General features: G+C 50.6%; 1 protein-coding gene and 1 long non-coding RNA gene across 6 annotated transcripts in view; one reads left to right on the top strand and one right to left on the bottom strand.

Annotated features, from left to right (window-relative positions):
• Positions 1–27,196, top strand: part of SLC1A2 (solute carrier family 1 member 2) — a 151,703-nt gene that overhangs the window by 38,735 nt on the left and 85,772 nt on the right. For 2 of the 5 annotated variants that reach the window (XM_077863597.1, XM_077863595.1), the window contains exon 2: positions 19,002–19,124. The exons of the other annotated variants lie outside the window; for them this stretch is intronic. In XM_077863597.1, the coding sequence (XP_077719723.1) occupies positions 19,002–19,124 (123 nt within the window). The remainder of the gene's footprint in view (positions 1–19,001; positions 19,125–27,196) is intronic. 5 annotated transcript variants of the gene reach the window in all.
• LOC144292777 (uncharacterized) lies at positions 12,298–17,717 on the bottom strand. The gene is made up of 2 exons (XR_013360130.1): positions 16,921–17,717; positions 12,298–12,668 (listed from the first exon to the last, which is right to left on the bottom strand). It is a non-coding gene; the product is annotated as an uncharacterized LOC144292777 (long non-coding RNA).

Here is a 27,196-nt window from a genome sequence, read left to right as displayed (position 1 = left end):
GTCATCATCCACACAGTGTTTCAGAATAATCAGTCCCTGAGGTAATAGTGTGCAAAGGCATCAGGTTGCTTCCACTCAAGCCTAGCCTGTGTTTTTAGGATCTGGGGCCTCTGTCCTTTCCTAAGTTTGTGTATTGCTTTTCCTTTCAGGGTGCAGAATCCTAAACTGGGACTGGAATGCCTTTGGGGGATGGGAGGCACTGATTACATTTCCAAGTGCAAAACCGATGGACCCAGCTCCGATCGAGGGGAGCTCGCCTGGTTCCATGTGGCTTTATTCTTCTGGTTGAAAGTACTAAGGGAACTTCCAAGAGCTGTGCTGGTGTCATTTGTTGTGCGCAGGTGTTTTCGTTTAGAAATGCCCATGTCGTGAAGCAGATGGGGAACCTGGGTTTCTTAAAGAAAAACCCATGTTGGGATAAAGGAAAGGGATATTTACAGTTGCCGAGATAATTTAGATCGTGTAGGTCTCCAAAATAGATGACTGAGGCCAAGAACCAAAGAAAACAAGGGACACAAACAAAACAGACCGACCAACAAACAAAAACAACTGTCCTTGTTTGGGGTCTAAATTATCTGCATTTGATAAACGTGGCAGGCAACGTCAGCTGGACAGGGGCAAAATCTGCATAAATACACCCAACCAGGGCCCGTCTTTGAGGGTTGCTTTTCAGGGGTCACTGAGAGGAGGTTCATGGCTTCTTAGCTGCTTGGTGATTTTTTTTTTTTTTTTCCGTGAGTCTTCCTTGGGTGCAGGATGAATGGAGAGAGGAGCCTGGGCTTTGCCCATCAGATGACCTGGGGTGGCCACCTAGCTGTCTGGGTGGGCGACCTCTGAGCCACAGCTACCTCATTTGCATGTGGGGTTGGTAACTGCTCCCCTCAGTATTGATCAAATGGATCCCTGGATATAAGGCGTCTGGGACCCAGTGTGGAGAAGCATGAAATGAGCTAATGCAGGCAGTGTTTACCTCCTTGCCCTGTGCCCAGTTAGCTGGAACCAGGCCTCTGTTTCTCCCTCACCCCCTTGGCTGCCAGCCATCCTGACCCTCACGAAGACCCCTGGGTCTCTCTGGCTTGCCAGTTCGCCCACGTGTGCCAAACCTGTTGCATTTCTGGAAGCTGGCTCCTGCCTGCAAAGTAGTCCTTTAGCTCCCAAGTGATCCAAGCCTTTCCTGGCCAGCGGCCATCGAAGTGTGGGGGGGCGGATAGGTTTGTAGAATAGCATCGCTGAGGATTTAAGTCCGAGGGAAAGACAGTCTGGAAGCACGTGGAAGTAATCTGTTCTCCTGAAGCAGGCCCAGGCTTCTAAATCCAAGCGCTGCCAGCTTTTGGTGTTGCTGTTCTCACAATTTAAAACAGATTTGATGTCAAATGAAGGATACTGACTCGCCTGCATAGGTGGAAACAACGTAATTACAAAGATCAGACACATTAGCTTATGAAGGAAGAATGTCAGTGGTTTTGATCACTTGTCATTTGTCTTTCTAGTTTGTTTTCTCCACACCGGATTTAAAAAATGTCTTAGATCATTTTAGACTTTTGAAAGGAGAATTGCCAAACTAAGACGTTCCCGGGTGCCCCTGGCTCAGCTTCCCGTAATGGTGACATCTCACACAACCAGGGGACGGTGGTTAAAACCAAGAAATGAACCCCGCTCTGATACAGTTGACTTAGAGCTTGTTTGGATTTCCCCAGTTTTCCCACTAAGGTCCTCTCTCCTGTTCTGGGATCCAATCCAGGATCCCACATTGCACTTAGTTGTCTGGTCTCCTCCCGTGGCGACAGCTTCTTAGGTCTTTCCTTGTCTTTCACAACCTTGAAACTTTCAGAGAGGATCGACTCGTTATTTTGTAGAATGTCTCTCAATTTGGGATTACCTGACAACTTCTCCATTCCTAGCTTTTTAGTTGATTCTTCTACATAGACTTTGTTGTGCAGGCTGGGGATCCAGTGACAAAAATGGACACTCCAAGGCCCAGTGAATTATCAAGTTATTTCTGAGACTAGCCTGGCTGGGGATTACGGATCCTGGAGGTTAAGAATATGGTCTCTGGAGCCAGATGACCCGAGTTTCCTTCCTGGCTCTGTGACTTACCTGCTTGCTGTGTGACCTTGTGAATGTGACTTGACCTCTCTGTGCCTTAATGTGTTCACCTGCAAAATGGGAAATGCTACAGAACTGACTTCATAGGGTGCAGGTGAAGATTAAGTGAGTTCAAGCATAAAGCACATAGAGAAGTGCCTTGTATATAGTGATCCCTGAGCATATCTTGGCTGGTACCACTGCTACATCTTCACCCTCCAGCTCCCCCACAATGAAGTCGGAGTTGGGTAACATCCTGATGTCACTTCTCAGGCCTGCGCATTCAGGCACGGCTCTGACCAGAGTGATGCATTTGTAGCAAAGCCCTGGGGTTTTGGGACATGGTCCTCGTCCCATCTAGGACACCTGTTTCCACCGGAGGGTTGGATCTTGGCCGCCAGGGCCTCCAAGTTCAGTCTCCAGGGCCTCCTGGCTGTGCGCTTGTTGCATCCGGGGCCCCCTTTCTGTCCTCTGCTTTTCTGTCCCTTCTGTTCTGCGTTCCCCCCGGGCCTCTCACCTTGGCTCCCTCTCTTTACCTTGTTCCTCTGAACTGACATGAGGATGTGAGGCAGGGTGGTTGCAGACCCAGCTTCTCTAGGACGACTGGCCACGCTGGATTCCCCTCTCCATCACTTAAAAATTCACTTCGATCCCTGTGCTTTATTGTTGTTGTTGTTGTTGTTGTCTCTAAAAGGGTCTAATGTTAGTAGTGATTATCACCGTTAAGTTGACCAGAGCTTTATGGCCTGTGAGTCACCGCTGTAAATGTTACCTGTTGTTTTATTTAATCCTCATCACAATTGTGCGACATAATATCCACATGATCCCATTTTACAGATGAGGAAACTGAGAAATAGAAAGTCGAAGTAACTTGCCCGAGATCACAGAGCGAGGATGTGGAACAGTCTGGTTCAAACCCAACCTGGCTTTGGCGCCCACGCGCTACTCACTGTGGTCTTGGCCGCATGGGGTCTCAGAGGGTTCTGCGGGGGTTGAATAAGATGATCTATCTAAAGCACTTAGCGAAGTGCCTGGCTTAGAGCGAAAGCTCAGCAAACTTCAGCTGTTATTAATCCCATGATCTGATTTCTGTTCCTTTGGCTCGCGGTTCTCATGCTTCAGGGATGCAGCTTCTTAGCGTTGGTTCCCTGACTCAGAGCTCTACCCCTTTGGGCCTGCAGCCCCCTGCCTAGCAGATGGGGTCACCTGCAACCCTCTACCTTGATACAGCTCAGCCTGAAGTCCTCTATCGATTTCTGATGGACTCAGGGTCTAATGTTTTCACTTCTTTTCCACTTAGTTTCACCTTGCACCTCTAACCTTTGCTTCTTGCTTCTCTGTCTCTGGTTTGGGGCTTCTTCCCCTCACCCGCAGCCTGGCTTCAAGCCTGCCCTGGACCAGCCACTTCCCGTCCTCACTCTGTCCCTGCGATTTGTCGCGTGGCACCGCCTGGGGCAGGTCCTCGTGATGGGCGTCCCTGCTGGGTCTGCCCAACTCAAGAAGGGGCTCACCCCTGAGATGGAAGTGGCAGCACTTGGCCATGGGCCCCGAGGCCTGAAAGAAGGTATTCAAGGAGAAAAGAGTACAGAAGGACAGCTGGAGGAGGGACGAGGCAGGAGGTGGCCAGCATTTTGTTCCCTGGTCCCGGGAAGCCCTTTCCCTCATTCTGTGCCTGGAGGCCCTTCATGTTCTCGCAGGCTCCGTGCCAGCCCCCAGAGGAGGCCCTCTCTGGGCCCGGGACATGGATTAGGCCCTGCCTCGGTGGGTCCCAGTGCCTCTGGATGTCACAGGCCTGACTCTCTGGCCGTCCCCTAAGGCAGGAAGGCATCCTAGGCAGCGTCCAGGCTGCTAGATGAACTCAGGCACGTTACTGAAATCCTCTAGCTTCTTCAGCTGTGTGATGGGGATACTAAGGGCACCGACCTCACAAAGTGGGGCCTGAGACTCTGAATTTGCGTCTCCGGGGTGATGGTTGCTTAAGTGCCCTCTCATTAGCGAGAAGTTGAGCACGTTAATGGAGCCGGTTGTGCTGCTGCCTGTCCGACGAAGCATCAGGACTGCAGCAGTGATACCGCGTCCTTGCCCCACCGGTGTGTCTCTCCCAGACCTTGAGTGATGCGTTTGCAGCAAAGCCCTGGGGTTTTGGGACACGGTCCCAAACAGGACCCTTGAGTGTGCTCTCCCTCAGAGAAGGAAGACAGAGCCTTCCTTTGCAGGATGTCCTTTCCTTTGCCTGATGTCCAGGCATCCCCGGCATGTTCTCCAATTCGGCGGCACCAAGGAAACCAAGGCTGCAGGTTCAAATTCAGCTTCTCAGGGGACCAGGCAGCTACGCTTTGCTGCCCGGAGCCAGACTGCAGCTCGCCTGCCGTCGGGCACCGACGTGGCCTGGGAGGGCCGGTGAGGCAGTGAGCCCGACCCATGGGTAACAAGAGGGTGGTCCCGAGGGCCTGGCTGTGCTTTGGCAGGTGCTCCAGCAGGTGCTCCAGCAGGTGCTCGCCCAGGTTGGAAGGAACAGAGTGAATGTGACCTGTGGCCACGTTGGTGCCATATCCGGGTGGGGAGCGGAGCCTGAAACAGGCCAGAGGATATGGTGGGAGGCAAGGAAACAGGACCCGCTTGGGAAGTGTCCGTAGTGAGAGCTTCAGTGACTTTGCCGGCGTGGCCTGGCGACGCAGTGGGACTCAAACCCGCATCTGACCGGCCGGAAGCTCTGAGCTCCTCGTGACTAAGCCACGCTGTGGTCAGGATGCAGGTAGGTGATAGGGCCTCACGCCAGGTGTGAGGTGGGTGTCCTGATGACATGGAAGATGATCTCAGGGGCCCCAGGAGACGATTGGGGGTATACCGCTGACAAATTCAGTGATGTCACATCATATGGCCAGATGGTCATTTCCTTTCTGGATTCTTTGATCTTTCTCATTATGACAAGGTTATAACGTGCTACTGTGTTTCACTGCCACCCTGAAACCTTTCAACTCCCTTTTAAATCTTTTTAAAAATATTTTATTTATTTATTCATGAGAGGCACAGAGAGAGAGAGAGAGAGAGGCAGAGACACAGGCAGAGGGAGAAGCAGGCTCCATGCAGGGAGCCCGACGTGGGACTCGATCCCGGGACCCCAGGATCATGTCCTGGGCCAAAGGGAGGTGCCCAACCACTGAGCCACCCAGGCATCCCCACTTTTTTTTTTTTTTTTTGCGTAGGCTCCATGCCCCGTGTGGAGCTCAGTGTGGGGCTTGAACCCGTGACCCTGAGATCAAGACCCTGTGCTGAGATCTCAAGAGTTGGGTGCTTAACCCACTGAGGCACCCGGGAGCCCCTCAGCTTTCCTTTTTAAACAGAAGGCGGGCAGCAGAAGCCCCACAGCAAGTAGCACCTAACTCGAAGTCAGTAAAAATGTTCTTTGTTTTGTGCATTTACACACGCCCCTTTCTAGTCATCAGTGCTACTGGTTTTCCATCCAGGGAAGTAACGTAAAAACTCCTCTCAGGATGTACGTGCATTTAAGGACAAAGGATCGGTCAGTGCTAAACGCTGTTAACTGACGGATAGCGGAGATGGTGTTCAGACATGGCAAAAATAGCCGCGTGGCCGCTGTGAGTGACCCGGGCATGGGACCTGCTGCTACAGGCCTGAGATGTAGCACGCGGTGTCAAGGACGGAGGGAAGGGGGAATGCAAGGGAGGAAAGAAAGGAGCAGTTTGTAAAATGGATGAGACAGTCTTTCCCTTGAGAGTTTCGGTCTGGATCTAGCTTGTTCTCCAGGCTGATGGATCAAGTAGGAGATGGAGAAAATGAAGTTGGTCTTGGTCCTCATGGAACCGCAGAGGCGGAGTGCCCGGAGTGGAGCTCGGGTCTCAGGCTGGGATCTTGCATTGCAAACGGGGCGGCTCCAGATGGGGGGGGGGGCGATTTCCCCCGGGTCGCCCAGCCACAGGGTGACGAGAGCTGTCATCCGTCTCCAGGCCAGGATCCTCATCTTCAGACTCTTTCCCCCACATAGCTACCAGGCCTGACTGGTTCCAGTCTCCCAGTCTCTAGGTGCCACCAGTTCCGGCTCTGCACACGCACCGTGAGTTACAGAGAAAGAGAAGAAAGCAAATGGTCATCTCCGGGTTCAAGGAGACAAGGCTATGCTGTACCATTTTGCCCTCAGACAAGTATCATTTGGAAGGTAGGCAGCCCGGGTCTCCTATGGGGGGGTCCGTCAGAAGGGTCCCCCAGGAGCGATAAACCCTGCACCAGCCAGCTTTCACCAGGTTACGCTTCCGTAACCACAAGCCCCACACCTTGGGGCGGACAACTGCAAAGTTAGTTTCTTGCTTCTGTCACATATGGTTGCAGGATGCCAGTGGCAGGTGTCCTCCGTGGATCCTCCGTGTGGGGCGAGACAGGAGGCGCAGCCCCCACCCCGGTCATGCCTCTCTTGAGGCAGAGATGGGAAAAGAGGACAAGGACAGAACTAACGTGAAGGTTCTCGATGCTGCTTTCTGGGAGGGATCATGTGTTACTCCTATTCTGCATTGGCCTGGGTTCCTAGAGGAAGATTCTGGATCTACCATTTGGGAGGTGCAGGAAATACGGGGAGGTCGGTAGGGAGGTGGGAGGCCGCCAAGAGGAGGAGGGTTATCAAGTCTGCTACGGGTGTGGGCAGCTCCTGTTCAGTGCCCCGAGGAAATCACCGGGACGGGACAGGCAGCGAGCTCAGAGCTGTCCCCTGGAGGGGCGGCGGGGGGGGGGGGGGGGGGCTGGTGTATGCAGGCCTGCCCATCTCTGGCTCAGGCTGCTCCCGGGGGGGTTAATTCCCCAACACTCGTGGCCTGCTAGCTCCTGGGGGAGGGCGCTTGTGGCCGGAGAGCCCTGCCCCGGGGAAGGGGAGACAGGTGGGTGGGCCCCCGGGGTCTGTGGCGAGCTGTCAGGCCCTTGGCCACAGGTAGCTGCAGGGCAAAGCATGTCTTTAGGGATGAGGGAAGGGTCATCTTCCTGCAGAGGTGCCGCAGATATTTGGGGGCCGAGATACAACTCCCTGCAGGTCCTGAGCCGTGTGTATGAAGTCAGTGAACTCCAGTCGGCAGCGTGGGTGACCTTTAACTCGGAGCTGCCAGCTGGACCAGCGGCCTGACCCCTGCCCCGTTGACATCTTGGGCCGATCATTCTTTGGAGGGGCTGTCCCCGTGCACTGTGGGATATTTAGCTGCACTGTGGCCTGTGCCCATGAGATGCCAAGATCATTTCCCGCCTCTAGTCGTGACAACCAAAAATACCCTTAGATATTGCCAAGTGTCCCCCTGGGGAGCAAAACTGCCCCTCTGGAGAACCACTGATGTGGATCATTTACACAGTGCTAATTCCCAGAGAATTGCCTGCAGGCAGTGTAGGTGCCTGGATGGAGTTGCTCTGGGCCTAGTGGAGAACCTTGTGTTGCAACACTTTGAAATAGGTAAAGAAAACAGAAATAGTTCGGGAGAGGGAAGCACCTGTTCTGTTGAGGGGAGGGGGTGGTCAGGGAAGGCTGTGCAGAGTCAGAGATAGCTAAGCAAGGTTTTCTTTCTTTTCTTTTTCTTTTTTCTTTTTTAGATTTTATTTATTTATTTGAGAGAGAGAGAGTGTGCAGGGATATGAGTATGGGGAGGAAGAGAGGGGGAGGGACAAGCAGACTCCATGCTGGGTGTGGAGCCCGATGCAGGGCTTGATCTCACGACCCTGAGATCATGAGCTGAAAGCAAGAGTTGGAAGCTCAACCACATGAGCCACCCAGGTGCCCTTAACCAAGTTTTAAAGGATGAGGAGGAGTTTTCCAGATGAGTGAGCTCCACGTGTGGAAGTTAAATACAGTCTTTTTTTTTTTTTAAGGTTTTTATTTATTTATTCCTGAGAGACACACAGAAAGAGGCAGAGACACAGGCAGAGGGAGAAGCAGGTTCCACGTGGGGAGCCCAATGTGGGATTTGATCCCACAACCTGGGATCATGACCTGAGTCCAAGGCAGGTGCTCAACCACTGAGCCACCCAGGCGCCCCTAAATAAGTCTTTGCTGGCCGTAGTGACTTGGGAATGCTGTTCCAGCTGCTGGGAAATGCCGACTGCAGGGTCTTCCCCACTCAGAGCAGACTGCAGGACTGTAGCTGAACCAGCTGGCCGTGTGCTCGATCGTGTGTAAGGAGCAATACCAAGGGCTTTGGGAGCCCTTAGAGGAGGTGCCCAAATGGCACAGATGCAGCTCCCCCTCAGAGGGACCAGAAATGCCTTTACTCTATTATCTTGGTCAAGAGACAGAAGGCCAGGTATTTCTAGTCTTCTCCCCCGGTTTCATTTCTTGTCCCGTCCCCTGTGATGTTCGCAGCGGAGTGTCGTGCAAAGAAGCTGGACGTGCTTTTGTTACCTAACCTCTCTGCCCCCGTTTCTGGTTACGTGGGGACCAGCAGGCTCTCTCTTGCCAGCCCCACAGCCTGGCATTAGCCAGACAACGAAGTTGCCCAGATGGATCTGATCTCAACCCTGCTGTGCCATCAACCGGGTGGGGACCTCTCTGACTCCATTTTCTCATTTTCCCACCCGTGAAGTGAGTATAATGCCCACCTTATGGGATTGTCTAGAGGACTAAACCGTGCTATGCCTACAGGCTCTCAGGCCTGCCCCTGGCACCCGGTAAGCACAAATGACGGTTATTACCATAAATATTATAAAATAGATAGAATTTGCAGGATAGCTATTGTATTGAGTGCAGGCTCTGCTCCAGGCACCACCGGGACATAGGGGTCTGTACATACTAACCTACGAGTACGCGTACACCGTGATTATCTCCGTTTTGCATATGGAGAAACTGAGGCACAGAGTAATGTGTACGATTAGTGTACTCAAATGCCAGAAGACCATCCGAGCAAGTGATTGCCTTGCTGGATTGTTTAGTACCTGGCGTTTCCCCGTAAAGTTTTGAAAAGAAACAAGGGGCTTGGCTATAGTTACTTTTTACCAGGTTTTTAGAAGGAGCGGAACCATTACGGGGTCAAAGAACTTTTCTCCCCGTTGGCCGAAGGTCCTTAGCACGCTTGCAGGAGACTAGTAAGAAGATGGTGAGCACGGATTTATTTTGAAGCACAGTGTCTGAGCTGGCTCCTCAGTGCGAGTCTCCTTGGGTGCACGATGACTCACCCCCGACTGACCCCTTCCAGAAATGTCTGTGGGAGCAACACAAAGGGAACTTTCAGCTGCTTAACACCCCCCCCCCAACACCCCCCGCCGGGGCGATTGAAAGAAACCGCTGAGGATTGCTGCTTGCCAGCCTCCTGGCCAACGGCTCCAGAACAGCGGGGGGGCTTGTGTCCTCCCTCTTTGTGTCGGGGCCACATACGGTGTTCTTGCTGTTGGAGGGAGCAGACTCTGTGCCAAAGAGGTGCTTTTGTTTCTTTTTTTTGTTTCTTTTTTTGTTTTATTGGAGTTCAATTTGCCAACATATATCATATCACCCAGTGCTCATCCCACCAAGTGCCCCCCTCAGTGCCCATCACCCAGTCACCCCAACCCCCTGCCCACTTCCCCTTCCACCCCACCCCACCCCAGTTCGTTTCCCAGAGTTAGGAGAGCTGCTTTTCAATCCAGCCCGCGTAGACAGAGAAGCAGTGAGGGGAACAAGCGCAGGGCCCCGGGTCCCGGGTGTCTGAGCCCCGGGCCCCCCCTGCTTGGTCCCCCGGCTTGGTCCCCCAGCTTGGTCTCCCAGCTTCTCTCAGCAGGAGGATCATCAGCACCCAGGAGGGTGCGCGTGCGGCTCTGCATCGGCTCCGCGGGAGGAGTTGGGAACCAGAGGTGTGGGTGCTCCTCTTGTGCAAATCACCTCATGAGTGCAGGGGCTGAGGCTGGGGCGCCCTTCTGCAGCTGGCCCGTGCCCTGGGGCATCCTGCTCTCCCTCTGATGCCTCCTCTGTGAGGTGGGGTTAATCCCCCCATGCAGTGTTGCCCTCAGCCCTCAGCCTAAAGCCCCGGCCCGGGAGGGCCCTGAGTGCTCCTTCTTGTGTTGGTCCCGTGGAGACGGAGCTAGGTCTGTCCGAGATGTCCCTGTGGGCACTGGCATCCTGGGGTTCTGCCACTTGCAGGGATCTTAAAGCACCCTCGGCTTCTGGATCCCGAATAGCTGAGACTTTCGGATGAGCCCCTGTTGTGCCAGTTAACAAAACCTCTTGGCAACTCAGCAAAAGAGGCCTCTGTAGCAGCTTTGCTCTCATTAACTGTGTCCCAGGCTCCAGCTGGACCCCTTCCTCCCTGCCAGGGAGCAGCCTGCTGCCTGCCTCCCCCTCAGCCATCCCCGGGTCTGCAGCAACCTCAGAACATTCTGTGGGGGGTGGGGGGGAATGTGAGTACTGCGCCGGCTGCGCCTGACTAATTGGTTAGCTGGTTGTTTGCTCTTCGTGACACCCCACAGGCCGTTGTCCCCTCTGTGCCTCACACCCCCCACCACCTCCGCCTCCACCTGGCATACAGGCTCTGGGGGGGTAGTAAACGGCTCTGGGGAGAGGCAGGGTGGTCCAGTGGTCAAGCGCACGGGCTCAGGGTTTGAATTGAGAGTTTGAATCCCAGCTCTGCCGTTAGGTTACTGTGTGAGCTTGGGCAGGTTACTTGGCCTCTCGGTGCCTTCTCCTAGTCTAGAGATGGGAGTCCTAGTAGTGCCTACTCTACAGAGTTGTTGAAGGATTTTTAAACAAGCCCTTTGAATGGGCCCGGCACATAGTGAGGCTTCCATGCAGGTTAGCTGGTATTAGTACACCGCAGTGCTGGATGCCACCAAGACAGGATGTGGTTGTGGCAGCTAGAAGGATTTCAACATGGTGGTCAAGCTACCGAGGAGAGCCGAGATCTTGCTGTGGATGTGCCATGGATTCTACTGGCACCTCTCAATACCAGAGTTGTTCAGAGGACATTAAAAGCTCATAAAGTCAATAACTGTTTTGCCTAAGAAATATGTGTGGGACGGGGTACCTGGGTGGCTCAGTTGGTTGGATGGCTGACTCTTGACTCTTGATCTCATGGTCATGAGTTCAAGCACTACATTGGGCTCCATTCCATGCTGGGTATGGAGCCTACTTAAAAAAATTAAAAAAAAAGAAAAAAAAAGAGAAATATTTGTGAGATGAATCAATAACGATGGTAATAAAGTATAATAGTTACCATGTGTTGCATGCTGTTATATGTATGTCGACTGATTTAATTTTCACAACAATCCAATGAGATATTATTATTCTTATTATTGCTATTATTATCCCTCTTTATGAATGACGTACTTGAGGCTCAGAGTTGTTAAGTAATCAGAGTTGAGTGGTGGAGATGGAATTGAAGTCTCAAGTGGAGCTTCAAAAGGTGTCCCCTGCCTGCTGCCTACTTACCCAGACAAAGTAACAGTCCTTTTCCAGGTGCACCAGTGCTTGTGAAAATTTCAGACTGGGGTTGAAATGGCCCAGAGGAGGGCCAGAGACAGCTTGTGAAAGAGGCACAGATGTAGTGAAGGGTGTGTATCTAGTGGGTCAAGACTTCAGGATGCAGGGCCCCTGCAAAGACCCTGTTGTGGGGGGCTCTATATCTGGTTACCTGCAAAACACCTGGATGTCTAGCGTCTGGGGTAGTTGATGGTCCAGATGGCCCCCTGGCCCCTTCCCGCTGCCTTCTATCCCAGTTGAGAAATGAGGCTCCATCTTCTCTACTCCACTGCGGTCAGATTACTAATTCAAGGCTGCTTGCGTCCCACTAGACCTTTTGAGTGAAAGTCTTTAGTTATTTCTCCATGCCACAAAAATAAGTCCAACTGTGTAGCATAGGTTTAGGCCCCTCTCAGTATTTATATGGCAGGTTATTGCTTCCCAGATTATGTTCCTTGGATCAGCAAATCTATAGCATGTCTATAGTTTTTGTAGAAGAAAAATAAAACACACAAAAAGTAAGATATGTTCTGCGTTCCAGTAACCTTGGGTGTGGTTTGGTTGAACGTGTTTCTTTCCTACTGAACTTCTCAAAGCCTTTACTCACAAATATACTCTGTGAGTCTTCAAGTGTGAGCAGCTCTTTCCACTCTTACTTGGCCCCTTAACCTTTAAATCCAGGAACATTTGGGGAGATTAGTGTCCTAAAGGACACATTCCGAGAAGGGGTGCTCTTACCCACGGATGCCATTGAAGGTGACCTTGGGGACTGGTGTTCAAATCTATCGCAAAACAACAAGCGGGCCTTTCATTTTACATTTAATGAGAATATAAAACCGAGGTCCCTCAACCAAGCCCGTGAATAAATGAAGCCGTAGAATGTTGAGAATTTAAGCATAGAGAAAGGATTAGAAGGTCAGAACATCTCCGGACCTTAAAAGGAACAGGTTTCTTCCTTTTACATTGGCAATTAGGAGTTAAAGACACAGTACTTTGATGAGGCTTAAACATCTAGGAGCAAGGCTGCCGAGGATGGAGTGGTTAATGACCACGGGTGGATGCAAGGCTGGAAGACGGAGGCGGAGAGATAAGGACTGGGAGAGGATCATCTGGTAGGTGAGCGACTGGCCAGGGCCTTGTGGGTGATCTGCTGGGAGAGCCACGTGGATGACAAAACCTAGGGAGGAAACAACTGTAATTCTTTTTTTTTTTTTATATAAATTTATTTTTTATTGGTGTTCAATTTGCTGACATATAGAGTAACACCCAGTGCTCATCCCATCCAGTGCCCCCCTCAGTGCCTGTCACCCAGTCACCCCCACCCCCCGCCCACCTCCCCTTATCCCCCCCGCCCTAGTTCGTTTCCCAGAGTTAGGAGTCTTCCATGTTCTGTCTCCCTCCCTGATATTTCCCACTCATTTTTTCTCCTTTCCCCTTTATTCCCTTTCACTATTTTTTATATTCCCCAAATGAATGAGACCATATAATGTTTGTCCTTCTCCGATTGACTTATTTCACTCAGCATAATACCCTCCAGTTCCATCCACATCGAAGCAAATGGTGGGTATTTGTCGTTTCTAATGGCGGAGGAATATTCCACTGTATACATAGATCACAGCTGCCTAATCCATCATCCTTCGATGGATACCGAGGCTCCTTCCACAGTTTGGCTATTGTGGACATTGAACAGCTGTAATTCTTGCTTAAGGAGAGGAAAAGGACATCAAAGAGCTAAGATGATCCTGATGAGGTCTTTGCCTCTCATAATTGCACAATGTTCAAACAAACCCTTAGTGACCTTGAGTGCTCCAGCCAAATGACAACAGTCAGTAGGACAGTTTGTTACTTCTTTGACATCAGACCCCAGGCTAGGTAAACTTTAAAACACCTGACAGATTTTCCTCTGGGGTGCAGGGGGGACCGGGATGGAAGACAGAGCTGGTTGCGGCGCTAGGTGGCCAGTGCGTTCCTGGAGAGGAGAGGATGGTCAGGTCAGAAATCTTGGGAAGGGTGGGGGTGGGGGGTGAGGGGCGATGAGAAGGAGGGAATCACTGTATTCCTGGAGTAAAAAGGAGAAGTGGAAAGGTGGAACCACAGGTTATTATAAAACGCACATTAGTGCCTCCTTTGGTATGATATTTGGCAAGGATGCTTGGTTTTCCCAGAGGCTAAAGTAACGTGAGCTTCCTCGCGTGAGCCAGCTTCTCTCTAGAAATGTAGTTTCAGAGAAAAGAGGAGTACAAATTGGGAAGAGTAATCGATTTATCAGAAAAAAAAAAAGGCTCTGAAATGACTCAGGAAGGTGGTGAATAAAGTCCTGCACTGGGGTCCAGGACTGGGGTCCCTGCACCCCAGTGCTCAACGATGAACCAGGCCCAGGGTAGGCTTCTTGATGAGTGTGTATTGAATGAGTCCGTGAATGAATGCATCATATTTCTATCTTCTGGATAGCATTTCCTCCCCTTTAAAGGCTTGTTTAAATAACACATTGATGAGACGGTTAGTTACGTGTTAGAAAAGTTGTGCCTTTTACCAAAATCATCATCTGTGATTGCATCTTGAAGAACTCCAGTGCCTAGAAGTAGGAGACCTCATCCTTGATGTGTACGTCCGTCCTCTACATTCAGCCCCACTCTTTCTAGAGGTTCTAATGTTCTTGTCTTCAGAAATACTGCTGAAGAACCGGGTCTAGGTAAAAAGCCATGAATCCCAGCTCTTGTGGGATTTATCCGTTGTGCGAAGCTCTATTTCCATCTGTACATACACAATAATGTGAATGACTTCATTAAGATTGTATTGTCAACTGGGGCACCTGGGTGGCTCAGTGGTTGAGTGTCTGCCTTTGGCTCAGGTGTGATCCCGGGGTCCTGAGATCGAATCCCACATTAGGCTGCCTATGGGGAGTCTGCTTCTCCCTCTGCCTATGTTTCTGCCTCTCTCTGTGTGTTTCTCTCATGAATAAATAATTTTTTTTTAAAAAAAAGATTGTATCATCAACCAGTTAACCCTGATGCAAAGGCTCTTGGGTCCAAATATTCAAAAACAGAGCACAAGCAATATTGCAGTGTCAACTGGACTTGGTGTGGTGGGAAGGCCAGCAGGCTTGGTTTGCATGGTGGGAAGATATTTTCTGATATTGCTAAATACATAAGGGATTTGGTTCAACATGTGGCCCTGTGATCCTGTTAAGTATTTCTCCTTCTTGCATCACAGAGTGTGGGTGTTACAAAGACCACCAGCTTCTCTGGCTGTTTCTCCCTTTTATATTACTCCTTTTTATCTTCCAGAATTGGAAAAAAAAAAAAAAGCTGATGATCATTTTTATCTACTGAATGTTCACTAGGTTTTGGGAACAGAATGATCAGAATTGGGTCAATATTCAAATACTCTATCCTTTTAAATGTTGACTTCTGTTTTCAGAAGCCCAAAAAGTTGATTAAGAATAGTAGTAGGTCAAATGAAGTAGAGGTTGCTGATAGCAAGAATTCAGGAAATCAGAAAGAATAGATCAAGTGTGGGAGAGTTGAATTTTGAGGGAGAGCTCTCAGCCTGTGTTTGGCACTATGGCTGATACGAGGCTGGGAGGAACCCCATGGTTTTCCTTTTTTACAATGATATAAATAACTTATTCTGTGTACCTTTTGGCCCATTTCTCCTCACTATTTAAAACTAATTCCTCACAGTTCGTTTGTTTATAGTTTTTTTTTTCTTTCAAGGCTATTGATATTATGATTATAAAAGTTCTATATGCTCATTGCAGAGAATTGCTAAATTGTTTAAAGGGCATAACTAAGAAGAAAAAATCCCCTGTCATCCATGAACCAGAAGATATTATTATTAAAATGCCTCACCTCGTGGTCATAACATAGGACCATATGTATTTGAGATTATGCTCCATGCCTTTATCCCTTAGATCTGCTTTTGAGGCTACCAACCCCTCCTTTGCTAAAGAAAAAGGAACTTGAGTTATTTTGCTCTGAATTCTTGTCCTAAACTCCCTTCTTATGTCCATCTTACGTTGTGTGGGCTGTGTGTGGGACCTGCCTTATGCCCAGCTTCATGGACATGCACTTGGTTGCCATATGGGAATATGGGTTGAGAAATTACGTCTTTTATGGGGCACTTGAGTGGCTCAGCAGATTAGGTATCTGCGTTTGGCTCAGGCCATGATCCCAGGGTCCTGGGATGAGTTCCACGTGGGACTCCCTGCTCAGTGGGGAGCCTGCTTCTCCCTCTGCCCCTCCCCCTGCTTGTGCTCTCTCTCTCTCTCTTTATCAAATAAATAAAATCTTTTTAAAAAAGAAATTATGTCTTAATATTTCTGTTCTACTTTATCACTGCTGTGGCATCATTTGCTTAACCTTTTGCAATGATTGAACTGGGTCGTTTCCACTCTCTGTGTTTATAGTGGTGCTGCAAATGACCATCTCCGTCTGAATTGAATTTATTTTTCTTGGAGCTTATTCCACATATACCATATTCCCAAAATGGGGTTCCCAGTTCTGTGCATATAAAGATTTAAATTTTTGTTACCTATTTCCAGGATTACTAAATCCAAATAAATATAGCCACTCATGCCCACCCTTGTTGGCGGTGATATTTACCAAGGACTGTTGAAAGGAACTTTTGATCATCTGAGATAAGAATCAGTCATTTATCTACTAGCTTTATTTTTTCAAAAACTTTTATTTATTAGAAAGAGAGAGTGTGTGTGCAAGAGTGCAGAGTAAGTGGAACAGCCGACGGAGAAGAAGCAGCAGAGTCCCCACTGAGCAGAGAGCCTGACGCGGGGGCTCGATCCCAGGACCCTGGGATCACAACCTGAGCTAAAGGCAGATGCTTGACCAGCTGAGCCACCCAGGCATCCCTTCTAGCTTTATGTTCAAGATTCAAATTACTCATGGGGCACAAAACTATTGAAATTCTTATTGTGCTCTTACTTGGTGATTTTTAATGGTGAAGGAGGGGGAAAAAAGGCCAAATCCTACCCTCTCTAGGGGTGCTGTCTGGTGAGGGATGGTGGACATTAATCCATCACACAGATGGATTAGGGGAATTAGACTTGGTCTTTTCGGGTCAGGGAGGCTTCTCCGAGGAAGCAATGTTTGAGCTCAGATCAGGACAAGCAGGAGATGTTAGTGAGGTAAAGGTGGGGCATTGCTTCTGTGCATTTGTACAAATGGCTGGAGGAGTGGAAGCCTCAGTAGTAAGGAGACAAGAAAACAACGCTGGTGCAGCTCCATCTGCTCCCACCAGAAGGTTCTTAGCTGCTTTTCCTCCATTCTCAATCACCCTTGGTGGTGAGCTGCCTAAACGATTTAATAATAGTTTTTAAAGTGAAAAGAGAAACACCATGCATCCCAATTGCAGAAATTTTAAGATGTTAAAAATAAAAGCATATCTTAGAACCAAGGAAATCAAATACTTACTAAATTCAAGTGTCAGTCTGGAAATGTCACGAATCCTCCAGCTTAGCTTAGGTTCCTGTCGCCCTTTGTGACTTAAGTGAAACCAGCTTGAAACCCCATCTCACATTCAGAGGGCTGCAGAGCATCTCTCCCCCTTCCCAGGGATTCCTGCAGTTGTCCAAGGCGCTTTCCAAGCTGAGGCCGCCTCTGCCTTCATGCTCTCTACAACATCTCCTTCAGCTCAGGCTGCTTTTCCCCGGGGGAGCATCTTGGTCCACCCCATTCCCCAAGGTCCCCGGCCCCAGGGCTGCAGACGCTGCAGAGGTGGCCGATCCTCGGGTCCGAGCAGCAGCGAAGGAACAGGGGTGGCTCCCACGGCAGGACAAAGCAGCAAGCGGAGTATGATGGAACCCTGGGCCTTGCTGCTGGTCCTAGGGAAGGAGCGTGGTCAAATGGTTAAGAACAAAGTTTGTGCAGTCGGGCTGAGATTCTCAAAGCCCAGCTCTGACACTCACTGTGTCACTCTGGATAGACCACTCATGGTGCCTCAGTTTCTTCCTCTATCGAATGGGGATAAGAGTTGTAGGCACTGGACAGGATCGTTGAGGGTCTGCAGGACAGCGCTTGGAAGGATACCTGTAGTAAGTGCTTTGTAAGTGTGAGCTGTCATTACTATCAACATTATTATTATTACTGCTGTTAGTATTGTTGAAAATCCCTCGGCCACTCCTCCCAGCTGGGAGAGTCTTCATTGGCTATCATTTTATTCCATGGACTCCCCTGTGTACTGATGGGACCTCCTGCTCCCAACTCAGACTCCTCCCTCCCTTCCTTCCCCAGATTTCTCCCTCCCTTCCAGCCCCCTGCCCCGAATTCCCATTTCTTTCTCCTGCAGTGTGGTTTATCCCCCACAAATTCCCATTTCTTTCTCCTGCAGTGTGGTTTATCCCCCACAAATTCCCATTTCTTTCTCCTGCAGTGTGGTTTATCCCCCACGTTAGCTCGCCCCCTGCCATCTCACCTAATCCGTGTAGTGAAATGTGTCCATTAAAGTGCATTACAAAGCGAGGGCAGCTCATTTCCTCTGCCCAGTCCTGTACATGCTGAGACATTTCCCAGCCCTAGCTCGGTGGGGGTGGTGGTGGGGGGGTGGCAATCCTTGGAGGAGCGACTGTACCAGTCCTTTGGGGGAAATGAGCTGGAGCCCGGCTGGTTCCTCGGGAGCCAGTGCTGGAGTGGCTTCTAGAAAGACTGGCTTGGCACCAGGACAGGATGAAAATGCCTCCTCTCTGTGACCTCTGAGGCTCGGCCAAGGCAGGAGTGGATAAAGAGCTAACCTGTCCCGCCTGCCGACCAAAAATAGGCTGACTGCGTCACAGAGCTTTGGGTAATTAAACCTTCCCACTGCAGAAGGCCGCGCTCCGACTGGAAAGGCGCCATGGATGGGTTAAGGTAATTCACTCCCCACGCAGACATTCTCAGCATCAGAGGCAGGCTTGAAACCCGAGTCGTGTTAGACGGAGCTGTAAAGTCATAACCAGGGCACAATGTGGGAGCTGCAAGGTGAGGGAACATGTGCCAATGACGTTACCTCCAGATGAAGTAGTTCTTTGTCTTTATTCTGAGTCATGTAGGCCTTTTTGAGGGAGGGGGGCTCCATCAGCTGATTTTTCTAACTTTTTTGGTTTCTTTGGATAAAGGTTAATTCGTGTTTGTTGTAGAGAGATGGAACATAAAGGAGAGACTCCATAAGGAAATAAAAACCATCTGTCATTGTGATAAACAGCCACGGGGGACCTTTTGGGTCCATTCATTCATTCATTCATTCATTCCTTGGTTTATTTATTTATTTATTTGCATCTCAATGCAACGCACGATTTTTCTAAAATTGTACACTTTTTATAAAGTTTCTGCCTTGCTTTTTAAATGTACCCACAAAGTACTCAACCCGAATCTTGTATCTCATGAGGTCACTTGCTGTTGCTTGAAAACCAGGCTGTTTTTAGCTTACTAACCCCATGGCCGGGGCTGAGTGGGGGTGGAATGGCTGGCACACATGTCCACACTGGTAGGAAAATGTGCTGGTCTGGAACGTTCTTCAGACAGACTCCACATCCCAGCAGGAACCGATGTGCCATGTACGAGAGTGGAGATGTGCTGGTCACTCAGGCGGGTGGACAAGGAGTGCGAAGTTGGGCCAGCTTCCCCGGAGAAAGCATTACACAGTGAGTAGAGACTGGCCTCCTGAAGAGAGTGTTTCTGGTTTGGATTCTATCTTTGCCACTAACTGGTTGCCTGACTTTCACTGACCTACTCTACCTTCCAAACCTCAGTTTTCCCATCTATAGAGTGGAACTAATGATAACATCTATTTCAGTGGGTTACTGAAAGGTAGTACCTGATTCAGAGTAAGTGTTAGTGATCATTGGTATATTATTATGATTGATTTTTTCAAATGAAGACCGGATCAGCTGATTCCATTACATGAGGGTCGTGGGTGGATGCGTTTCTTACTCTATAAGAATAAATCTCTGAAAGGAAATAGAAATGTTGGCAGGCTTTAGCATGGTTTCCCAGAGAGGTGGTTGGTTGAAGATTTAGGGTGGTCAAAAGAATGGAACCTCGAGGCTCTTTCCATTGTAGTTTCCAGGCCATGAGTTGAGGGGGCCTCTAATGCCTGGCAGGAGGTCACCCACCCTGAGGTCTGGATCCAGACCAGAGAGAGAGACTCCAGCCCCAGCCAGGCATCTTCCCAATCAGGCTTGACAGGGCAGTTAAGAGTATTGGAATAAATCACCTAAAGGTTTGCTGCTTCAGCCAAGCTTTTTAGAGCCCTAAGTCAAAAAGCTAGGATAATGTCTTATCTTGGTGTGCATTTTTGGAAGGATCTCCAGGCACCTGGGGTTGAGGCCTGGCTTGGGTCAGGAGCTGAGACGCAGCTGAGGTGATTTGTTGGAGAGCCAGCTGTGCATTCGCTATAGGACCGTGGGTGACTTTCATTCTCTCTTTGCTTTCGCTCTTCATCTGGGGTGAACGGTTGTACCTTTTGGGCTGTGAGGTTAAAAGAGGTGCAGTCTATGATGTGCCTAGCACCAGGCTGGACGCATTGCATGCTCAAGAAATGTCATGCTAACTTCCACCCCCCACATCCTGCAAGATAAGAACAAGTAGAAGAAGAGAGTCTCTTGGTGGTTTCCTCTACAAATAAGGAACTAGAACAAGAAGAGCTCATGAGTCAGTCTCTGGAAGGTGTCCTCTTATCATCTGAATCATTGGGCACTTCCTAAAAGCCAGTAGTGAGCCTCTAGTATTTCCTGGAACATCTTGGCAGATAGTTTTTGCGTCTATACCTTGTGCCAGGTGCTGTGCCGAGCCAGTCACCGTACCGATCCCATTCAGGGATTCATCTCCCAGATGACAGAAACTGAGGCTCAGACATTAGGAAACTCACCCCAGGTTTCTTAGCTGGTAAGTGGCGGAGCTAGGATTTGAACCCAGGTCTCTCTGCCTCTAGAACCCATGTATGACCATCCCAAGTCTGTGGATCTCCCACTATTTAGGACTTCTGCCCCCTGCTGGAAAAGATACCTGCAAAACAGACGGGACTGGCCTTTTCAGCAGCTAACTTGTGAGCCCCCTGGGCCCAAGGACTGTGTGCTACGTCCCCTCCCAGGCGGGCAGCAGATGGGAAATTGCGGATGAATGTGCTGGAAATCTAAGCATGTGGGGCAGGCCTCCTTTAAAATGCAGATGTCCTAGGAGGAGTAAGCACATTAGAAACTTTCCTTGCTATGGAGAGACAGGGGCGTCCGGGGTCCCTGGGTGGCTGTCTGGAGCAAAGGGCACTGGAAATCTAGGACAGAAGGGCCATCCCCCTCCTTATTTTCCCACAAGGGGAAGGGAGGAAGAGGAGCTGACACAAGGAGGGCTGCGCCACAGGTTGCACCAGAAAGAGCCACCTGAGTACTTAATTTCCTGGCCCTGGGCATTTGCCAGACAAGGCTGTGCTCCCCAGGCCACATAAGGGACCCCTGTTTCTAAGGACTCGTGGAAAATTGCTGCTTTGTTCATCTTTCCCTTTTATTTCTTGTTCCTGGGGGCTTGGGGCCTTTGATTCCCTTTGCGCTTTTGATTCCTTCCTGATTTTCCCTTTTCATGTGGCCTTGGCTTTTATTTTATTTTTAGAGAGAGAGAGAGAGAGGGGGAACATGTGTGAGTGGGAGGAGGGGCAGAGGGAGAGAGAGGATCCTAAGCAGGCTCCACGTTCAGCGCAGAGTCCAACCCTGAGATCATGACCTGAGCTGAGATCAGGAGTCGGATCCTCAACCAATGGAGTCACCTGAGCGCCCTTGGCCTTGGCTTTTAATCTTTATTTTCATCTGTATGACCCATCCGTTAGTTCAGGCCTCATACTGCCCCCCCATCCCACCACCCGGGCTCCTACGACACCCCCCAGTTCGTGGGCCTGGCTCTAACCTCGCTCCCGGCAGCTCCAAGACTCGCCTCCCACAAATGTTCCTCTTGTGTCTCCACTTTGCCCTTCTCCTCCTGCCTCTGAGCTGTGTTCTCCGTTGCTTCTGCCTAAAGCACCCGCTCCCTTCCTCTCTCCCTGTTAAAAGTCTGCCCACAGGGTTTCCGGCCTCAGCGCACCTGCTGAGCTTGTGACTCGGTCCTGAACTTTTCCATCAACCTCTTTGTCTTCGTTGCTCCAGGAGCAGTGATGTGCGTCCACGCTGCTTCCTTTAGCAATTTCGTGTCTCCTCTTATCCCCTCTTAGGGCGTTTGTCACTTGCCTCTTGCACCATCACTTCTCACCTGTTTGCCCTCCTCCTCATCCGTTCGGGAGTTTTTAAAATGCAGTGTTTCTGTCTTATCCACTGAGCATCTGCTCCATGCAGGGCTCCCTGCCGAGGGTTGAGGGATAGCAAAGAGGGATGTGAAGTCTGCTCATTGTCAGTACTCGAGGGGAGCCCCTCAGAGTGAGAGTCTGTTGGCCCAGCCCACTTCTAGATGGCTCTAGAGGCCAAGCCAGGCGTGCTTCTGCTTTCTGTATTCCATGTCTCCTTTTTGGAAAAGCAGATGCCTGAGGAATACTTTGGCATTTGCCTGGGTTCACAGGCCCACTCCTAGCGAGGCTCAGCGCACACATTCCAGAATTCGTTGGCTGTGTTCTGGAGCCGGCCTGGGACACGCAGATGGGGCCCAGACCCGTCACAGGGACCTTGGCACCGGGCAGGGTCAGGCCGGAGGGCTGGCTTCAAAGGAAGAGGCCCTTCCCGCCGCTTCTGCGTTCCGAAAGCTCTCAGCATCTGGCTCCTCTGTCATCACTTTTCTCAGGAACAAATGGGTTTGATCATCCACTCCACAAACATTTGCTGAGTGCCGTGATCTCTGTTTACCCACTGACCACCTGGCACCGCGCCTGGCACAAAAATAAATACGACTGCCTCTGCTCTACGGGAGTCCGCATCACAACAAAATAAATGCAAATTACTGAAAGCAGGGAGGGCAAATGGGCGCCCGTGTGGCCGCTTCTCGGGGTCGTGTCCGTGGCAGATATGGCTTAATTAATACAGGACTCGGTCACTGAGTCGGGATGCAGCTTCGGGATCTCTCCCCACCCCCGGTCAGGGCAGCCAGCAGGACGGGTTTGGACTTTGCCCACGAGGTGAAAGCGGCTTGGGACGACTCTTGTCTTCACGGGGATCTGCAGGCCCCTGAGATGAGGGAAGGGGGCTCGGGAGCCGGTGTGTTGAGGGGCTCGGGCCAGAGCAGGCTGCGAGGCCCCTTTAGCGCGGGTGCTCGAAAGGAACGCTGCTGTGGGAAGGGCCCTAGCATCGCTCCTGGGGACCCCTTCCTACTCCAGTTCCTGAGGATTCTTCCTCCTCCTTCCTGTGATGAGAGATTCAACTGTCACCCTCCTTAGGATCTTTTCTCTTGCCTGGCCCCTGGGGTGAGAGCTAAGTGAAGTGTCAGCCCTCGAGTCTCTGTCTTCCCATACCTCTTTTTCCCACGTCGGGGGCGGGGGGGGGGGGCGGGGGGGGCGGGGTTCCTTCCCTTGGCCTGGGAGCACCTGATCCGAGCCTGGTTGTCCTTCCGAGTCCCTGTGGGGTCCCCCCTGCCCCTTGCCTGCAGAACCTGCCTCTGCTGTGGGCCTACGGGACTTCTCCGGCCTGAGGGCCCATCATGGTGTGGGGGTGGCTGTGTGGGGTCCTGCCCCTGCGCCCGGCCCACCTGCTGCCTCCTTCGAGTCCCAGCTGAGCTGTCATCTCACCTGGAAATCCCTTCCTGACTTCTCTAAGATTTGGGAAGGGGTCAGTGCCACTGGCTCGGGGGCTTACTTACTACCTCACGTCTTCCGTCATTCAACGGCTCTGCGACACTTCCCATAAATCCCCAGTGCATATGATGCCAACCTGTCCCCAAGAGGCCTACGGTGTGGTCACAGCTCTGCTGCTAGTTGCTCTTGCTTGTATGTTATGTCTCTGCCAGTGGACCAGAGCCCCTGTGGTGGAGGCCTGGGGGCCAGTCGCTATGTCCCCATCGTCCGGGGCATGAACTAGATGCTCAACATATCCTGATGGGCTCAAAGTGGCTTCTTGCTCCGTCTGGCTTGCTGTCAAGTCTGGTGAAGGGGGAGGCTCACAAAGGTTGGAGGGCTGGCAGGAGGAGGAACGGAGTGGGAACCTTCCCTGCTCTTGCTGAGAACCCGGGGCAGCGGGAGCTGGGCTAGAAATAGGTGCCTCAGGGGGAAGGTAGTCATGGTTAAAATGGGTTAAGAACGTGGGTCGGGGTTCGAATTCTAGCTCCTCAGCTCAATAACCATGAGAGCTGGGCAAGTTCATTTCTCTGTGCCTTTGTTTTGTCATCTGCAAAATGGGTCTTAAAATAATGTCACTCTCATACAGTGGTTACTCATAAGTGAGTAAATGAGTTTAGATGAGTCCCGAGCACTTTAGAACAGTGCTTGCTGCAAGCGTTGGCTATTCCTTAGACTTTCCGGGCTTTCCCCTGGTGATTTCCCCTGGTGATTCTCACTTTTTTTTTTTTTTTTTACATCTTTCTATAAACAAAGTGCATATTATTTATATAATCTGATAAACACACAATAAAGCTCTCTCTCTCTCTCTCTTTTAAGAGACAAGGAATGAGTCTGGTAGGTAGGGAGGTCATAGTTGACCCTGCCAGCCCCTTGTCCTAGCCCCAGGTGTGTACTTCTTGGGGCATTGGCGTGGGGATCATAAGCTTCAGTGTCTCTCTCCCCTGCCTGTCCCTGTCAATTCTTTCGAGGTCCAGGAACCTCACAGCTGAGGCTCCAACCTTCCTGGGTGGTGTCATGATTGGTCCCCAGCGAGCCTGGCAGGAGCATCAGGGAATGAAAATAGCCAGCGGCTCCTCCCCAGAGAAGATGCGATCTGCAGACAGTGTGGTTGCAGGCTCTGGGGCCTGGGCTGGGGACTGGGGCTCCTGGGGCCTGGGTGGTGGTGGGGGGCTGGGGCTCCTGGGCGGGGGATCTGGGGCTTCTGGGGCCTGGGCCAGGGTGGCTGGGGTCTTAGGGACTGGGTGGGGGGTTGGGGCTTCTGGATGGGGGGCTGGGGCTCCTGGGGCTTGGGCCAGGGGGGCTGGGGCTCCTGGGGTCTGGGCCGGGGCCACTGGGGCTCCTGGGACCTGGGCTGGGGGCTGGGGTTCCTGGGGCCTGGGTAGGGGCAGGGGGAAGGGGCAGGGGCTCCTGGGGCCTGGGCAGGGGGCTGGGGCTCTTGGGGCCTGGGCAGGGGGCTGGGGCTTCTGGGGCCTGAGCGAGGGGCTGGGGCTCCTGGGGCCTGGGCAGGGGACTCACAGAGCAGGAGGGTGGTGTGCCTCGCCACGGGGAGAAAGGAGAGAGGGCAGGGCTGTGCTTGCAAAAGCAGGAGCAAAGTTCACATGTTTTACGAAGTGTTTTATGGTCAAGCTGTGCTTGGAAGCCTGGTCCTTGGCAAGAGTTATTAGGTGTGATGGTCTCAACAGGAGGAGGGGGCTGGGGGGGGCATGAGACATGGGCTAGGGAAGAGGCAAGAGGGTTGCTTGGACTCGCCAGGCTGCTTACATCAGCCTGTTTGTTGTTTTTTAAAAATCACTCCTATTATTATTATTTTTTTTACCCTTGGGGCATTCAAAACTCAACTTACAGACGAACCCAAACTACTTGTCAGTCTCTTGCTCTCTGAAACAGCTGCGAAGCACAGTTGAGTGGTCCCGTTATCTCACTGCCTTTGGGGTTTAAAAGTGCGTCTGGGTCACTTCCAATTCGGGGTGCAGGAATCTGATCCAATCAGGGTGCTCGGAACTCGAGAAGCCCTTATGGGGTGCGGCTGGGGGGCTCAGTGGTTGAGCGTCTGCCTTCGGCTCAGGGTGTGATCCAGGTCCTGGGATCGAGTCCCACATGGGGCTCCCCGCAGGGTGCCTGCTTCTCCTTCTGCCTGTGTCTCTGCCTCTCTCATGTCTCTGTCTCATGAATAAATAAATAAAATTTAAAAACAAAAGAAATAAAAGAAGTCCTTACTAGTCCTGAGGGAGGGGCAGTGAGCAGGATGTGCTCCTCATTGGCTCAGGTTAATCTCTCAGGCCCCCAGACTGAGGGAAGAGCCTCCGATTCTTTTGGAAATTCAGAACCAGCATATTGTCTAGAGAAGGGATGTGGTCACCTCTTGGTCTCTCCCCCCAGGAGGGATGGCAGTCGGGAACCAAGTGCTATGTCTGAAGCAACAAGCTTCAATGGTTGGAGTAGAGATTCTTAACCAGGGACCACAGATAAAGGGCTTCCAAGGTCTGGAGTTGTAAGGAAATTTTTTCTGCATATGCATTTCCAGGGGGATGGCCCTTAAACTCCATCAGGCACTAGCTTGCCTGCGTGCAGGTGGGGAGGAGATCCTTCCTGCAGTTCCTAGAATTCACCACCTTGCTCCTGCCTCAGAGCTTTTGCACTTGCTGTTCCCTCTCTCAGAATACTCTTCTCTAAGATCCCACGTGGGCAGCCTCACTTTCTTCAAGTCACTAATTAAATGTCACCTTCCTGACCACCTTGTATAAAATAGTACCCATCACTCTCTATCCTATTCACCAACAGGTCATATCCTTGTTCTTTATAGAACTTACTGCTATATGACACTGATTCTTTGTTTATTAGCTCCTGCCTTTAGTAGGTTAGCCTCCATTGTGTTCACTGCTATATCTGTTGCATCTAGAATTGTGCCAAGTTCAAAGGAGATGCTTGGTAAATATCTGAATGGATGAATCAGTGAGCAAATTAATGACATTGATCATATTTGGGTCTTAGATGTAAAAAAAATTTTTTTTAATTTAAAAATTTTTTTAAAGATTTTTTAAAATTTATTTATTCATTATATATATATATATATATATATAGAGAGAGAGAGAGAGAGAGAGAGTGGGGGGGGCAGAGAGAAGCAGGCTCCATGCCGGGAGCCCAACATGGGACTCAATCCCGGGACTCCAGGATCACGCCCTGGGCCAAAGGCAGGCACTGAACCGCTGAGCCACCCAGGGATCCCCCCCAAATTTTTTTTGATGATAGAAGACAAGAGTCTGGGTTCTCAGTGGGGTCAATTCTTGGCTGTGTCCCTTGGGTCCCAGACATTGGAAATGCTGTGAAATGATCGCCAGGGCACGGCCATAGATGTTTCGGCAGGGGCCTTCTAGAGATTTCACAGTGTTGGCGCATCTCTTGTTAATTTTATCAAACCTTTGAAAACACCAGATGCCAGATCTCTCTGTGTGTGTGTTTGTGTGTGTGTGTGTGTGTCTCAAAATGGAGAGGTCAGCTCCTGGTACACAGATATCATTATCATTATTATTAATTGTCCCCATGTGCAGATGGGTTGCTGCCAATTCTGACCCATCAGCGAGCTCTCAGTGACTTGTGTGAGACTTCACAGTAGGTCAGGGTCCCCCTTGCGAACTGCAGTCCCACCCTAGAGTCACTATTATCAGATTCTGGAGAAGATGTCCAAGGGGTTGACCTTGAGTGACCAGGGCCAGTTAGAGGCTAGCAGTTTCTTTTTCTTTTCTTTTCTTTTTTCTTTCTTTCTTTCTTTCTTTCTTCCTTCCTTCCTTCCTTCCTTCCATCCATCTTTCTTTCTTTCTTTCTTTCTTTCTTTCTTTCTTTCTTTCTTTCTTTCTTTCTTTCTTCTTTCTTTCTTGTTAGAAATTTCTTTACTATTACTTATTAAGCACCAGCTTAATACTGCAGAAAATTTCAAATCACCCTTCAACAACCCATTCTTCCCTCCCCCCACCCAAG

Source organism: Canis aureus, chromosome 21 (genome assembly GCF_053574225.1).
Source record: "Canis aureus isolate CA01 chromosome 21, VMU_Caureus_v.1.0, whole genome shotgun sequence".
Taxonomy (NCBI): Eukaryota; Metazoa; Chordata; class Mammalia; order Carnivora; family Canidae; genus Canis; species Canis aureus.
The sequence above is the reverse complement of the archived record's forward strand: the minus strand, read 5'-3'. Positions and strand labels throughout refer to the sequence as shown.